The sequence below is a fragment of the Equus caballus genome, chromosome 7 (assembly GCF_041296265.1).
Source record: "Equus caballus isolate H_3958 breed thoroughbred chromosome 7, TB-T2T, whole genome shotgun sequence".
Taxonomy (NCBI): Eukaryota; Metazoa; Chordata; class Mammalia; order Perissodactyla; family Equidae; genus Equus; species Equus caballus.
The window spans coordinates 26,718,628-26,733,665 of NC_091690.1; the positions used below are offsets into that span (position 1 = coordinate 26,718,628).

At 44.6% G+C, this 15,038-nt stretch overlaps 1 protein-coding gene across 3 annotated transcripts in view; it reads left to right on the plus strand.

Moving 5' to 3' along the window:
- The window catches only part of CD3E (CD3 epsilon subunit of T-cell receptor complex), a 58,282-nt gene extending 45,845 nt beyond the window's left edge, over positions 1 to 12,437 (plus strand). For 2 of the 3 annotated variants that reach the window (XM_070273674.1, XM_070273675.1), the window contains exons 3-10: positions 1,356 to 1,552; positions 1,650 to 1,785; positions 8,682 to 8,711; positions 9,144 to 9,356; positions 10,183 to 10,350; positions 10,903 to 10,949; positions 11,809 to 11,899; positions 12,269 to 12,437. In XM_070273674.1, the coding sequence (XP_070129775.1) occupies positions 1,773 to 1,785; positions 8,682 to 8,711; positions 9,144 to 9,356; positions 10,183 to 10,350; positions 10,903 to 10,949; positions 11,809 to 11,865 (528 nt within the window). In that variant the 5' untranslated portion in view covers positions 1,356 to 1,552; positions 1,650 to 1,772 and the 3' untranslated portion in view covers positions 11,866 to 11,899; positions 12,269 to 12,437. Of the gene's footprint in view, positions 1 to 1,355; positions 1,553 to 1,649; positions 1,786 to 3,663; positions 3,685 to 4,771; positions 4,787 to 8,681; positions 8,712 to 9,143; positions 9,357 to 10,182; positions 10,351 to 10,902; positions 10,950 to 11,808; positions 11,900 to 12,268 lie in introns of those variants that run through there. The other variant, XM_003365338.5, reaches the window with a different exon arrangement.
- Positions 12,438 to 15,038: the final 2,601 nt, after the last annotated feature.

Sequence of the window (15,038 nt, forward strand, 5' to 3'; positions counted from 1 at the left end):
CATCTCCATCTCAAAGTTTGTTTCCCAGGGAACCCAAATGGTGACAACGCACATTTAGAGATAAGAAGGCAACCACCAGAAAAAGCAGTTTATGAAGTTAAAAGTGGTTTTCGCTAGGGAGAGGAATTGGACTGAGGCGCCGTGGGGCAGGGGACTGTTATACATCCTGCTGTGCACTGCATTGTTTTTAGTGTGTGCATTTATAATTTCCATATTTGAAATTTTTTTTGTTTAAAATTTTAAAGGATTTGACACTGTCACTCCCCTGTTTTAAACCCTTCCAAATTGCTTTCCAGTGCCCTTAGAAGAATCCTTGAGAATCTTTAACAAGGCTTGTAAAGCCCTCTCCAGCGGACCCTGCTGATTTTCAGATCCCATTCCTTGCCACTCCTGCGCACTCCGTCAGTTACCTGTCTTTCTGGACCTCCAGATTCTTGAATGGGCCTCTCTTCCTCATCTCCGGGCTTCCGACATGCTGCTCCCTCTGTCTGGAATATTTACTGTCCTCCCCTCCACCTGGTTCTCTCCTATTCATCCATCACTTTTCAGCTTAGATGTCACCTTCTCAGGGAGACCTTCTCTACCCCTGACTATTTTCGGCCCCCCTTTTGTCACTCCCGCAGCACTTATATTTCTGCTTCCTCAGCACCAATCTCCTGAAATAATCTGTTTAACGTCCACATTTCCTTTCATCCTCCGTGAGGACTGTCTATCTTGTTTCTGCTGCACTGCTAGACTCAGGACATACTGGAGCAGAGTAGACCCTAAGTATTTACTAAATCAATGAGTTTTGTAAATGTTTTCTAGGGTCCCAGCTCTGTAATCTACAACAAGTTAGATAACCTGTTTGAGCCTCAGTTTGCTCAAGTATAAAATAGGGATAAAAATAATACCTACCTTAGAGGGTTGTTTTGAGGATTCAATGAGAGATGTTGGTAAAGCCCTCGGCATGGTGCCTGCCATGGCGTGAGCATCTGGTTAAAGCAAGCTTAAAAATAAAGACTATCAGTTTACACTCATGTCAGCAGATTTTGAGACTGTCACTCTTTATCCTTCCCAACATGGAATACTGTGTTTTCAAATATTTTTGTAAATATTATAGGCAAAAAAAATGGCATCTCATGGTTTTAAGGCAACACGTATTTTCAAGTCAACTGCTTTTGTTAACAAAATGGCTCAATCCTGCTGCTCCGTACCGGGTACACTGTAAAGAAACAAATATTTGGTGCTCCTCTCCCTTCCTGTCACACCTTGTTTTTGGGGGAGGGGTATCTGAGAAGGGAGCCCCCAGTGTGGAGGTGCATTGTCTAAGGCTCAGGCAGCTAAATTCCAGGTATTTTTCCCTGCACCTTCAGGTTTTACCGGTCTTCTTTCTCCTCCTATGGGAAGATATGGGGCCCACCTCTCCCCAGCCAACCCAGGTGGCTGCCTCCGCCTCAAACGTTTCCAAGTGACGTAGAACACTGCAGGCCCACAGGCCCCTCCACACTTCCTGTGTGGGGCTCAGAAACCCGCCTCCCCTCCCAGCCTTAGGTGCCTGCTTCGGAAAATGGTGAGTCTCCCTCTCACGTCCTAGCATTGGGAGCAATGGCCCCAGGGTCCTCATCTCCAACAGGCGTCTTGAAAAAGTCTTCTGGTTTCTTTTTCAGAAATAATAAGCCAACTGGCCTCCGCCATCTTAGGTAGCGTGAGTGTCCAGTGAGAGAAGGATGCAGTCGGGCAATCTCTGGAGAGTTCTAGGACTCTGCCTCCTATCAGGTGAGTAGGATGGAATGAAAAGGGATGGTGTTTCTCCAGACCTTGGGAAAGCTCACAGCCTACCCTTGTGCTGCCAAGTGGTACCAAGGAGCCTCATTTACCAAAAGATGTAAGGAACTGTTTGTGCATTGTTAGCAGGGGGAGCTAGGGCTGGAGGCTAATGAAAAAGATGTGGCCCAGGCACTGGGAGAGCTTCCAGAGAACAGCCAAAGAAAAGCAGCTGGGATGATCATATCTACTGAAAGCAAAGAGGCCTCTCTGCCTCCAAGAACAAGCTCGTTCTGTCAGTGAACTGCCCAGTCCTAAAGAACGAGCACAAAAGAGATTAGAAGAACCAACCTTCGCTCCTTGTGAGGAGACTAGATTGCTGAACCCAAATTCTGTGCAGACAATAAAACACCTCATAATTTTCAGTCCTTCTCAGTCAGCCAAGAACTTGCAATTAGTTTAGTCCTTTTTGAAGCAAGGTGGTGTATAAATTGATAAATAACGAAGAGCATTTCCATATATCGTATCAGATAAATAAGATTTTTTTAGAAGCTTGCCATTGATTGAGTCAGATATTGTGTAAAAAAAAATTCTTTACATGTGTTAACTAATTTAATCCTTACCTCCACCTTGGAAGATAAACGTTATATCCTCTATTTTACCAATGAAGAGACTGATAACTCAAAGAAGTTAAATAACTTGTTTAAAACCACACAGTTAGGAAGTGCTACAGCTGATCTGGTAAATCAGGACTGTCTATCTACAAGGCCTGTGCTGTTAATGACTGCAGTACATGAGGCAAAATGGGTCACGATGGTTTAATTTCAGAGATCTAGAAAATACCATCACAGCTGGGGCTCCTATCTCAGAGCCACAGCCATGATGTCTCCACTTCCTGCTCCATCTTGGGTTTCTCAAGCTTGAATATGCAAACAAACCACCTGAGCAGCTTGTTAAACTGCAGCTTCTGCTTCAGTAGGTCTGGAGTAGGGACTGCAATTCCACATTTCTAGTAAGTTCTCAGGCTTAATAAGTCTGCTCCTGATCCAATGAATACATTTTGAGTGTCAAGGGGCGGGGTGTGACTCCTGCAAGGAGTAGTCAGGCATTTTCTTAAACTTTCTTTAGTCTTTGCCTGAAAAGACAGAGCGGGACTATCAAAGATCTAACTACCCCTAGAGATTTGGCATCATGAGCGTGTGTCAGGTCTGCTCTGGGTGTGGGGCTGGGGCAGAGGAGGGCTGTCTCCCCCACCGCAGAGGCTGTTGATAAAAGAGAGGTCCAGCTTTTCAGAAAACTTTGAGGCAATGTCGGGGAAACTGTCGTTGTAATGAATCCAAGTTATTGCTGATTTAGGGGACTCTGGAGGGCCCAGTGGAAATGTGGTCCACCTCTTCAAGGCACAGGCTCTAGATGATGAGTAATGGCAGTTTCAAATATTTCCACCTCTGTCTCAAGCAGAAAAGAAATGAAAACACTGAACCATCAGACAAACAAGATCCAGAGACAGAACAAGAATCTCATCATTTGTACCTAACCAGGAGGTTGTTTTTCTTCCGGTCAGAGACCAATTTTCAAAATGGAGGCTTGACTGCAAAATTTGTTTGCTATTTCTCCAGTCACCCGAGAAACATCCCCAACTTTTTCTAACGTCTGTTCGTCAAATATTGTGTGTTCATGTTTAATGCTAGATGCTCCCTTTCTCTGTTTCATCCCAAGTTGTCCAGGAACCCCTGGTCAATATCCAGCAGTCCATGTCACTTACCTGGGGTATGACAATGACTATGATCCAGCGGGAGTTGGGAAGGACTTAGATGTTCAAAAATGATCAGACTAGACCACAGCACTTTTTCTGCTTGGAATTTCAGGTACTCCCAACATTTACTAACTCTTTTTTTCTTATTATTTATTTTCTAGCTGGCGCTTGGGGACAAGATGGTAAGATGTGCTTTCTTTCCTTGTTATGAAATCAGCCCAGCATTCTTTGTATTTATGAGTGGAGCTTTCTCTAGACCTCCCACAGAGCTTCCACAGAGACCCATAAAAGAGGTTTCTACCATCTTCTCCTTTGCCTTTTCCTCATAAATCTAGAGATGTTCTCACCAAGAAGAGGGAAGCCACAGAGATCATAGGAAATAATGAGTTTTCACTACTCAAAAGAAAAAGCAATGAGTCTATTAAATTAAGTCGAAAGTGCCAACACTTTTCATAAGTTTGCATTTCATATTTGACGTGGGAGTTTGTAGAGAGGACGTGGCTTAAATGCATGCCCGGGGATGCAATGAACAAAGCTCGGGGGCAGCATTAGAGTGCACACTCAGAATCTCATGTCCGAATACTCTGAATGTGTGTGTGTGCACGTGTACTCATGGGTGAACGTGCATATGAGTGTGCCTGGCCTGGACTCACTTTCTCAATCATAGCATAGAGTCAAGAGTATCCCCAATATTGGAAGCCTTTCTATTCAATCAGCTCCTCCAAACTGAGGAAAACAATTTCGTGTTTACAGGCAGCCGCTGTGCCAGTCTGCATTCCGTTGCACTGCCTAATTTGTAGTGTCCTTAGGATCATTTTTTTTTAACCATGCAGCATCCTTTAAGGTTACTGACAGATGGGACATGTCGAAAGCCCTGATAGGCTTCAAGATAACTCATCTCTTCTGCGTGCTATTTGCTATTTAGAGTAGGTTTTTGTTTATCTTTCATTTATGCCCAGTATAGATTTTTTCCCCCAGCTTTAGCAAGATATAATTGAAATATAACATGGTATAAGTTTAAGGTGTACAATGTAATGATTTGATATATATATTGTGAAATGGTTAGTTAGGATCCATTTTTGTAAATAACCATCAGTTGTTTAGTGCAGGATATAGGGCCCAAAGCAGCTTTTCATATAGAGCCATGGGGAATTTGAAGATCCATTGTTTTCTAAAGGTTGAGGGAAGAGTCCCAACTTGTGGGAGCAGGGTCTGATCTTAGTAGCTGATAGGAGAATTGCTAATGGTTTCTTATTATTTCCTTTTCAGAGACTGAAGAAACTGGTAAGAGGATTTTCATTCTATACAACCTCTTTTCAAACATGGAGCAAAATGGTCATAGAGGACAATCACAGTAATAAATACTGAGAACCAGAATTATTAGAGGGAAAATACAATTATCTTTCAATAGGATCTGTGTTAGATGTCCCTATGTTTGTTGCTAACTGTCACGTCTGGTTATAGCTAAATATGAGACATATTCCTGAGCATACATTCAGGGAAGAATAAACATGTGGGTGTAGGGTGGAGTCACCATGAGTTTTTGTGTAAATCATGAGTTCATTGAAGGCAGAGGTGGTGTCTTATTTACCTGGCCCAGTGTCTGGTGTACAGCAGGTTCTCGATGATTTTTTTTTTTTTTTTTGAGGAAGATTAGCCCTGATCTAACATCCGCTGCCAATCCTCCTCTTTTTGCTGAGGAAGACTGGCTCTGAGCTAACATCCGTGCCCATCTTCTTCTACTTTATACGGGGGATGCCTACCACAGCATGGCCTGCCAAGTGGTGCCATGTCCACACCCGGGATCCAAACCGGCAAACCCCGGGCCGCCGAAGCAGAACGTACGCACCTAACCGCTGAGCCACCGGGCCGGCCCCTCAATGGATATTTTTTTAATGAATAAATAATCACATGAAAGCATCACTAATTCCTTCCCCTCTAGATGGTCTTGATGGTCTTGTGTGAGAGACAAATAATTGATAATATAGTGTATTGCATGATATCATACGGGCAGATACAGAGTAAAATAAAATAGAAAGGGAGGAGTGGTCAACTCAACAGAAGGTAGTTGGGGAAGGCTTCCCAGAGGTGGTGATTCTTGAGCTGAGTTTTAAAGGATGAGCATGAGGCTGGCCCCATGGCCAAGTGGTTAAGTTCATGCGCTCCGCTACGGCTGCCCAGGGTTTCTCTGGTTTGGATCCTGGGCGCAGACATGGCACCACTCATCAGGCCACGTTGAAGCGGTGTCCCACGTACTACAACTAGAAGGACCCACAACTAAAATATCAACTATCTACTGGGGGGATTTGGGGAGAAAAAGCAGAAAGGAAAAAAAAGACGATTGGCAACAGTTGTTAGCTCCGGTGCCAATCTTTAAAGGATGAGCATATATTTTAGGAAAGAAGAGTATCTTAGGCAGAAGAGATAAGGCTGTGTAGTGTGAGGTTAAGAGTCTAACTCTGAGGCTAGACTGCCATATTTGAATCCCGGCTCAACTTCTTACTTGCTGAGTGTCTTTGAATAATTTTCTTAACTTCTCTGTGCCACAGCATCATCTGGTGTCAAATGAAAATAATAATGATACCTAGCTTGTAGGGTTGTTGTGAGGACTGAATGAGTAATGCACTTAGAACATTATCTGACATACAGAAGGCAGTAGATGGGAAACATGCAGACTAGATAATAAGCATTAAAGTTGATTAAGCATGCATGTTCTAGGTATTGCCCTAGATATTTTACCTGAATTTCCTTGTCTAATTCTCCTAATATCCCTCTTCCACAGACAAGGAAACCAAGGCTTGGAAATTAAATAAATAGTCCAATCACAGAAATAAATATAAGTGCAGATTTAGCTGATACTGGAGCTCATTTTCTTAACCGTTATGAAACACTGGTTATATATAAAACCCTTGTGAGCACACATCCTATTTCTCAGCCTAGACATCTAGGCCCTTGTATGAGCATGTGTAAGTCTAAATTCTGCTACTGAATTTGTGCCAATAAAAGTTGTGAGCAATTTTCTTTACATTTTTTTCTTTTTCTTTTTTTTGAGGAAGATTAGCCCTGAGCTAACTACTGCCATTCCTCCTGTTTTTGCTGAGGAAGACTGGCCCTGAGCTAATATCCATGCCCATCTTCCTCTGCTTTATATGTGGGACACCTACCACAGCATGGCTTTTGCCAAGCGGTGCCACGTCCGCACCCGGGATCCGAACCGGTGAACCCCGGGCCGCTGAGAAGCGGAACGTGCACACTTAACTGCTGTGCCACCGGGCCAGCCCCAATCTTTACATTTTTTCCCAACATACATACCAAATAGAGTGAAATGTCTATTTGCTTTTAAATTATTTTATCTATGACTTCTAGTTTATTTAACATTTCTAAGAAATATCAGCGCTGAAAAATTGTTTCTAAGTCAAAGTAATATCGACTATCTATTGTCATTATGCTCAACTCCCAATTATTAGCAGATGGATAAACCTGGAGAATGACTTGTTTACATTTCATATGATCTCAGCTGGAGAGCTGCCTGAGCAACTGGGTCAGAACTCAGTTCTGTTCTCCATTGTAGCAGGACCCAAAGGAGGAAAGGAAGAAAGTAACTAACATTTTCCTTGAGCATCTGCTATGTGCCCTCCATTTTCACCTTCGTAATCCCTTTAATTCTCACAAATACCCTGTGAGGTGAATGTTTTATCTCCATTTCCCAGATGAAGAAACAGAAGCTCAGAGAATTTAAATGACTTGCCCCTGGGTCACACTGCCTAAGGTAGATCTGGCATTCAAACACAGGGCTTCTGACTCAGTCCAGTGCTCTGTCCCCAATAGCATACTGTAGCAAAATGCCCCCAACAGGGAGAGGGCTGTCTCTGAGCATCACTGCCTCTCCTCTCTTCCAGCTCTCATATCCGGGCTTGAGCATAACCTAGTGCTGCCCCGCGTCCCAGCCACAAGTCTTCCAGGAAACGAGGATGCACTCAAGCCCCGCCTCCAAGGGCAAAATTGCCTGCCGTAGGGATTGTGGCTGGATTCCCAAATTATATTAGTGGATTTCAGTTGTCCATACCAATAGTTCCTCCCTCAACAAAAAGAATTGAGAGTTGGTTATACTCAGAGATAATTTAAAATAAAGCCATTTTTTATTAAAAGAAAAAAAAAAACATTCCCTTGGGGCCAGCACCATGGCCTTGTGGTTGGGTTCGGCATGCTCTGCTTTCGGGGCCCAGATTCATGGATTTGGATCCTGGGTGCAGTCCTACACCACTCATCAGCCATGCTGTGGCAGTGACGCACATATAAAATAGAGGCAGATTGGCACAGATGTTAGCTCAGGGCTAATCTTCCTCAGGAAAAAAAAAAGAACCATTCTCTTAAAATGTGCATAGTACTTCACATAATTTAAGGGCAATAACAGAAAAGTGGTATGGAATAAGAAGAAAGACATTTGATCTCTATTATGATGGACTCAGTTATAAGAAAGAACTTCTGGGGCTGGCCAGGTGGTACAATGGTTAAGTTTGCATGTTCCACTTCAGTGGCCCAGGGTTCACCAGTTTGGATCCCAGGTGCGGACATGGCACTGCTCATCAAGTCATGCTGTGGCAGGTGTCCCACATATAAAGTAGAGGAAGATGGGCACAGATGTTATCCCAGGGCCAGTCTTCCTCAGCAAAAAAAAAAAAAAGAAGAAGAAGAAGTGGGGGATTGGCAGCAGATGTTAGCTCAGGGCTAATCTTCCTCAAAAAAAAAGAAGAAAGAAAAAAAGAACTTCTGAATAATGAAAAAGAGATAAGCCTGAGAATCAGTGACTCAAAGATGTGAAGGTGTTTATCTCTGAGAAGACCCTTTCATATCTATCTGGAATAAGGTTCTTGGAAGAGGAGAAGTTTGAAGACTTCTAGAATTTTTCAGTCCTAGGATTTTAAGACTTTCTGAGCTTCAGTGGATGTGGACCTAGGAGCACAGCTGGCATACTCTCAGTCTGATGTATCTGAGTCGTATCTATGAGCATACCTCTTGGGCTAAGTACATACCTCACCTTAAGGCTTGGGGATCCCTACGTAAAGGATGGGCCCTCTTTGGGAATTCTTGCGGACAGTGTCTAGTCCCACTTGAAAAATTTTACCTACAATTAAACTTAAACCAAGAATGTTTTCTCACCACTCTTTCCTTTTTTCAGTTCCAGAAAAACCCGCATCTGGACAGAAAAGTAAGTTTATCAGTCTTTTGTGTGTGTCCTTTCTGAGGATGCAGCTCAGTGGGTAGAGAAGGAATTGATTGAGACAGATTAACCCCAAGAACTGAGGTCCTCCCAACATTACATTTACAACTCCCATTTTGGACACGTTCCAAATAGGGACTTTTCAGGTTTTTCTTTATTTCCATTCCCCTCTTCCCAAGTCCCCATGTCCATGCCTAAATTCTGCAGTCACCTTCGGAAGGTCCTCTAACTCCCCTTCTCCTACATATGCTTTCCGTCGTATCCTCTGGCCAGCGGAATTCCCTTCTGATAAGAAAATCTAAGACCTGCATGATAGACGACTTTCTGCCTTTGGCTGGTTCTTTCGTTACTAATTTGCCTTTTCTGAAATCTTGCTGGTTTCTCCCTCCAATTCCCTTTCTCTTTTCTCCCACTCCCCAGGATATGAAGTCTCCATCTCCGGAACCACTGTAAAGCTGACATGCCCTGAGAATTTTGGAAACGAATTAGTATGGGAAATAAATGATAAAAAATCTGATAAGAAGGACTACACACTAGTACTGGAGAATTTTTCAGAAGTGGAGAACAGTGGTTACTATATCTGCTACCAAGAAAACTCAAAGAAGACCCATTATCTCTACCTGAAAGCCAGAGGTAATGTAGGTCTCCAGAGCAGCCACTGCTAGACTCTTTAGGGAGGGCCATCTCAATTATCTCCCCTAACGCAACTCAGAGTCCCCTGGCATCTTTGTGCTTCTCCTGTACTCAATCCTGGGACTGTCTGGGGCCACACAGCACCGATGCTTTCTGAAACATAAGGTTAAACACCAATATGGGGCTGTCGGGGTAGACTCAGTCAGCACTAGATCTAAAGCAACAACTTTCCAAGAGGCAGGATTGGGCCACTCGCATTGGATCACATCCAGAAGTATGGCACACCCATACGAGTTTATCTGATGCTTTATTGAGAGAAATTCTTGAGAGGGATTTTTGCAAAGCAGACTCAAAGCCACTGTAATAAAGTGTCATAAGCTAAGGCATAATAATAAACAATAATGATAGCTAACATTTATTGAGCGCTTATTAAGTTTTAAGCACTATACCAAACACTTGCCAGGGATTTTTTTTTTTCATGTAATACTCTCAACAGCCATATGAGTCAGGTACTACTTTATTCCCATTTCATAGATGAGGGAAACAGAGGCTTTGTGAGGAGAAAACGCATTTCACAATGTTCACAGCTAGTGAGTAATGGAGCTGGGACTTGAACCCAGGACTTTCTGACTTCAGAGCCTCTACGTGTAACCATCTCACTTTGCTCGTTGTTACAAACATATGGAAAGGGAGGGCTCTGGCCGTGGCAAGCATGTGAGTATTGAAGGGAGAATCACCTTCATTTGTTTCTGCCTCATCTCCAGCATCCTTGTGTCTGCCTTTCTCGGTGATTTCTCTTCCTCTCACACCCCGCTGTCCCCCGCAGTGTGTGAGAACTGCATGGAGGTGGATCTGACGGCAGTGGCCACAATCATCGTAGTCGACCTCTGCATCACTCTGGGCTTACTGCTGCTGGTGTATTACTGGAGCAAGTCTAAAAAGGCCAGGGCCAAGCCTGTGACGAGGGGAGCAGATGTTGGCGGCAGGCCCCGGGGTAAGACCACGGACTTGGGTTGGAGGAGATTGCTGCTGAGGGCGGTGTCCAGCCTGGGCCAGGATGGGGGGGAAGTCCATGGCTAGGTCAAGAAAGCTTCTATAGAACATTCACTGTATTGCCAAGAGCTCAACAGATGGTTTCACATCTCAGATCACTCCTGTCCTTCCCCCCAGAAAAGTGCAAAAAAGTTTATTAACAAGACGAGCTTCCTCAGATGCCTGTCAGTGTTCTGGAGTAACCAGATTCCACCCCCAGTTTGTGGGGAGAGAGACTCTGGGAGGTTAGTTCCTGCCTTTTCCTTTCCCTTCCCCCATGGGAAAGGAAACAATGGAAGGACCTTGAGCTGAGGAAAACCACAAATTGATAAGAATAATGTGGGGGTTATTAGAAATGGGATAAAAGAAGGAAAAGAGAAAGGGTGGCTGAGATGGAAAAAGGGAGAAGTGGAGGAGAGAACAGAGGGGTTTGCCATCCTTGCTCTGGGTCTTATTGCCACAACATTGGTGTTCCCTCATGGAAATGAATTCTTTCCCCCTCCCTCCTCTGCAGGACAAAACAAGGAGAGACCCCCGCCTGTTCCCAATCCAGATTATGAGGTAATAAGGGATAGACTGGAGGAGGGGGTCTTTCATGGGGAGAAGAGGACAGGTGGGACAGTCCATCTGGCCTGCAGACACTTCAAAGCCCTTCAGTCGGGGCTCCAGGACAACCCACCATATGCCCAGCTCTGCCTCCTTCATGGTAGAATAGGACCATCTCAAGGGCAGCGGGCTTCCATAACCACAGGGGGGTAGGGGGCGACACTCTTCGTTCTCTGGCTTGTTCATTAGCTGGGATACAGCCATGTGGAATACCATATATGAAAATTCTAACATGATAAACTCAGGACTGATGTTCCACCAGCACCAAGTCATACCAGTCCTTGAAATATTAAAATACTTCACTGGTAAATAGCCCCAAGCTTCCCCCGCCCCCAACACACACTGCCAGACATCACAGCCTCTCCCTCACTGGACTGTCTCTTGATTTAGCAACTAAAGAGTTGATGTCTGGCATAGCAGAGAACCACCAGGAGTGTTCTGATGGGTTGGTGTGTGTGCAATACCAAATCGTTAAATATTTTGAATATCACACTTGGACAGATTCAACAAATATTTATTGAGCACTAGGCAAGCATGTGATATTCACTTTCAAATGAGTGGCCTCATTTAATGCTGACAAAAGCCCTGAGAGGTGGGACTTTTTTAGATTCCCATCTCTGAAACGGGAAAGCTGAGGCTCACAGGAGGAGGTAACCAGATCAAGTCCATTACCAGTCAGTGTCGAGTTAGAATCTGAGCCTGCCTCCTGACTCCTAGTCCAAGGTTCTTTTCATTGCACTAAAGCTAGGCCCTTCTTTCTTAGGAACTATTTCCTCCCACCTCACCGACCACCCCCTTTCTATTCCACTCCTAGCCCATCCGGAAAGGCCAGCGGGACCTGTACGCTGGCCTGAATCAGAGAGCCGTCTGACAGTTCCTGAGGACACTGCCTCCTGCTGGCCCAGGTCTGCTCCTCTCCAGGCACCCTGCCACTCCCTCTTCCCTGAACAAGTCTTGGACCCCACAGGAGAATCATTCCGCTGCCTCATGTGGAACTCACATCTGCAGCCTTGTCCCCAGCTCTCTTCCTCCTGCCTTCTCAGCTAGCGCCCCATCCTAGGATCTTGCTGCCTCATTGTCCTTTGAAACATCATCGCCCCTCATCCCCTCACACCTGGGCTGCCCTCTTGTCAGGATATTTATTTCTGTTATTCACCCTCTCCCCAATTCCTTCCTTCCATGGTGGACATTACTTCTCCCTTCAGTTGTCTCCTTTTCCAGCATATAAGTTGCCCCCATTCCTAACTATTCCGTCTATCTTTCTATTTTTCCAGCTCTCCCTTTGGCAACCGTCTGTGGGAATGGACTAGGTAAATGAGACAGCCCTTCGCTCCCTCCCCCTGTCTCCACTGTAGGCCCCTGGATGTTCGTTTGCATCTCCATGAATGTGCTAGGCTCCTTGTCAGCTGAGAGAGAAAAGAAATAAAGTGTATTTGGCTGAAAGAGTTGCTGTCCCTCTTTTCTGGGACGCCCTCAGAGGCTGCCTTGTTTCCTGAGACAGCTCAGGTCCTCCCTACCTGGACTAAACCCCCAGCTATGATCCCAAATGCAAGTACTAGCTGTTTTCACAGCTGGTGGGGGTATTATCTCAAGCTCTTTTCAGAGAGGGCATCAGAGAATAAATAAAATAGAAAGAGAGAGACAAAAGAGGAAGGAAGGAAGGAAGGGGGGAAAAGAGGAAGGAAGGAAGAGAAAGAAAGAAAGAACAATTAGCCATTTGACTAACTTCTCTTGGAGAAAAACATCAAGGGTGGCAGAGAGTGACTGATGGGCCCCTGATGGCATGGTCAGTTCAAAAAAATGCGTGAAACAGAAACAGAGGCCTTAAAAGGCATATGAAGGCAGCTGACGAGAAGAGTGGAGGTGTAAGGGGGCTGGGGGCTGGGACGCAGGTTTCCACAAACTGCCTCGAAAAGGAAAACCCCGTGAGCCCGGGCTGCGGGAAGTGGGAGAAGGAGGTGCTGTCAAGCCGGTACCACTCCCTCCACTCTGAGACGCAGCAGCTTGCAGCAAGAAGCAGGCTGCGGTTTAGCAGCCAGGATGTGGGCTGCACTCTGGGCGAGGGTGAGAGAGGTGCAGCAGCAGCCAAAGGCCACCGTGGGAGGGCTTCGTTCTCTGTCTACCGGGGCACACACTCAGCTTGTAGAGAGAGGAGGGCAGAGCACTGAAGTTCTGTCTTAGACCAGCTCAAGCCGTGGCTCTCTTCTCTCCCTCTCTGCACTCAGAAACTTCCCTGCTGACCACAGGGCTATTTATGTGTGTGATCAAGGCTAAAAAAACCATCTGTGGTTAGCAGCCCTCCACATACTGTACGCATTCAGCCTTGGGCTTGTGGCTACAGTTTTTATTTGTTGGTCTCTGCTGAAGCTCTACTCCTTTCTCTCTAAGTACTCAACACTTAACGCTCATAAGAAGTCTCCTTGATGTTGACCATTACTAGCTGCTGATCAGCAGGCTGGCCCAGGGGTGGCAGTTTTGTCCTAGGTATATTTGACGGTGCCCGGTCAAGGGGAGTTGTGGCTCAGCATGATAAAAGCAATAGCAACTAACATTTAGTGAGCATCTACTAAGCTCTAGAAATTGTGCCTAGCACTTTACACGTGTTATCTTATTTAATCCTTATGACAACTCAACAAGGTGGAAGTTGTTGTTCTCTTACAGATGAGGATATGGGGGCTCAGAGAGGTTAAGTCTTTTGCCCAAGTTGCACAGTTATTGAGGGACAGAGCCAGAATTAGCAGCCAGGACTGTCCAACCCTGGTACAGAGGTGACTAGCTACCCAGTGCCAACTGTGATCATAAAGAATTCTCTGCATTTTCCTGACTTAAAAGCTCTGTATTTAATTGTTTAAGTATTCCTTCCATGAGCACTGTTGTGAGCACTCGTGTGGCAGCCCAGCACTGTGCTGAGTGCTGAGGAGACATAAATAAAACAGTTCCTGTCTTCAAGGAACTTGCAATTACGTAAGAGTGGCCAAGTATGTAAAAAGTTAAGAGCAACAGAGGAGCAAATGTGATTAAGTATCAGGAGTGCCGCAGGGTGACCGCTGTTCCCAGGAGGAATAGAGAGCTGAAGCAGTCCAGGAAAGCTCCGCGGAGGAGCAGAGACTGAGGAGAGACTTGATCTGGGCCTTGAAGAGAAAGATGGATACAATTTGAAGACAAAGGAGAAGGCACTCCACTCACTGAAGATGAAATAGATAGCTAAATAGCCCTTTAGCTAGTAAATAAGTTGAATTTATAGTTAAAAACCTTTCCACAAAGGAAACTCCAGACCAAGATGGCTTCATTGGTGAAACGTACCAAACATTTGAGCAAGAAATAGTGCCAGTTCTATGCAAACTCTTCCAGAAAATTAAAGAGGGATTACTCCCAACTCATTCTATGAAGACCAAATTGAACCCGTGTAGTGGTTAATTTTATGTGTCAACTTGGCTGAGCCATGGTACCCAGTTATTTGATCAAACACATCTGGATATTGTTGTGAAGGTATTTTTTAGTTGAGATTAACATTTAAATCAGTAGACTTTGAGTAAAGCAGATTACTCTCTATAATGTGGATGATCCTCATCCAGTCAGTTGAAGGCCTTAAGAAAAAACAGACTAAGGTCCCCTGAGGGAGAAAGAATTCTCTGCCCACCCTGCAGATTTTGGATGTATCAGCCTTCACAATCGCATGAACTAATTCCTTAAAATAAATCTCTCTCTCTTCTCTCTTCTCTCTCTCTTTGTATCTGCACACACACCCTATTGGTTCTGTTTCTCTGGAGCATGCTGACTAATCAAATGTGATATCAAAACCACACAAAGACATTACAAGAAAAGAAAACTGCAGACCAATATCCCTTATGAATAGATGCAAAAGTTCTTCACAAAATTTTAGCAAATTTAATCTAATAATATACAAAAAATACATAGTGATCAAGTACAGTTTATTTCAGGAATGTGGTATTGGTTTAACAGATCATGTCACCAAGTAATTTACCCTATTAACAGACTAAAAAAGTAAAACCATATAATCATCTCAGAGGATGCAGAAGAAAC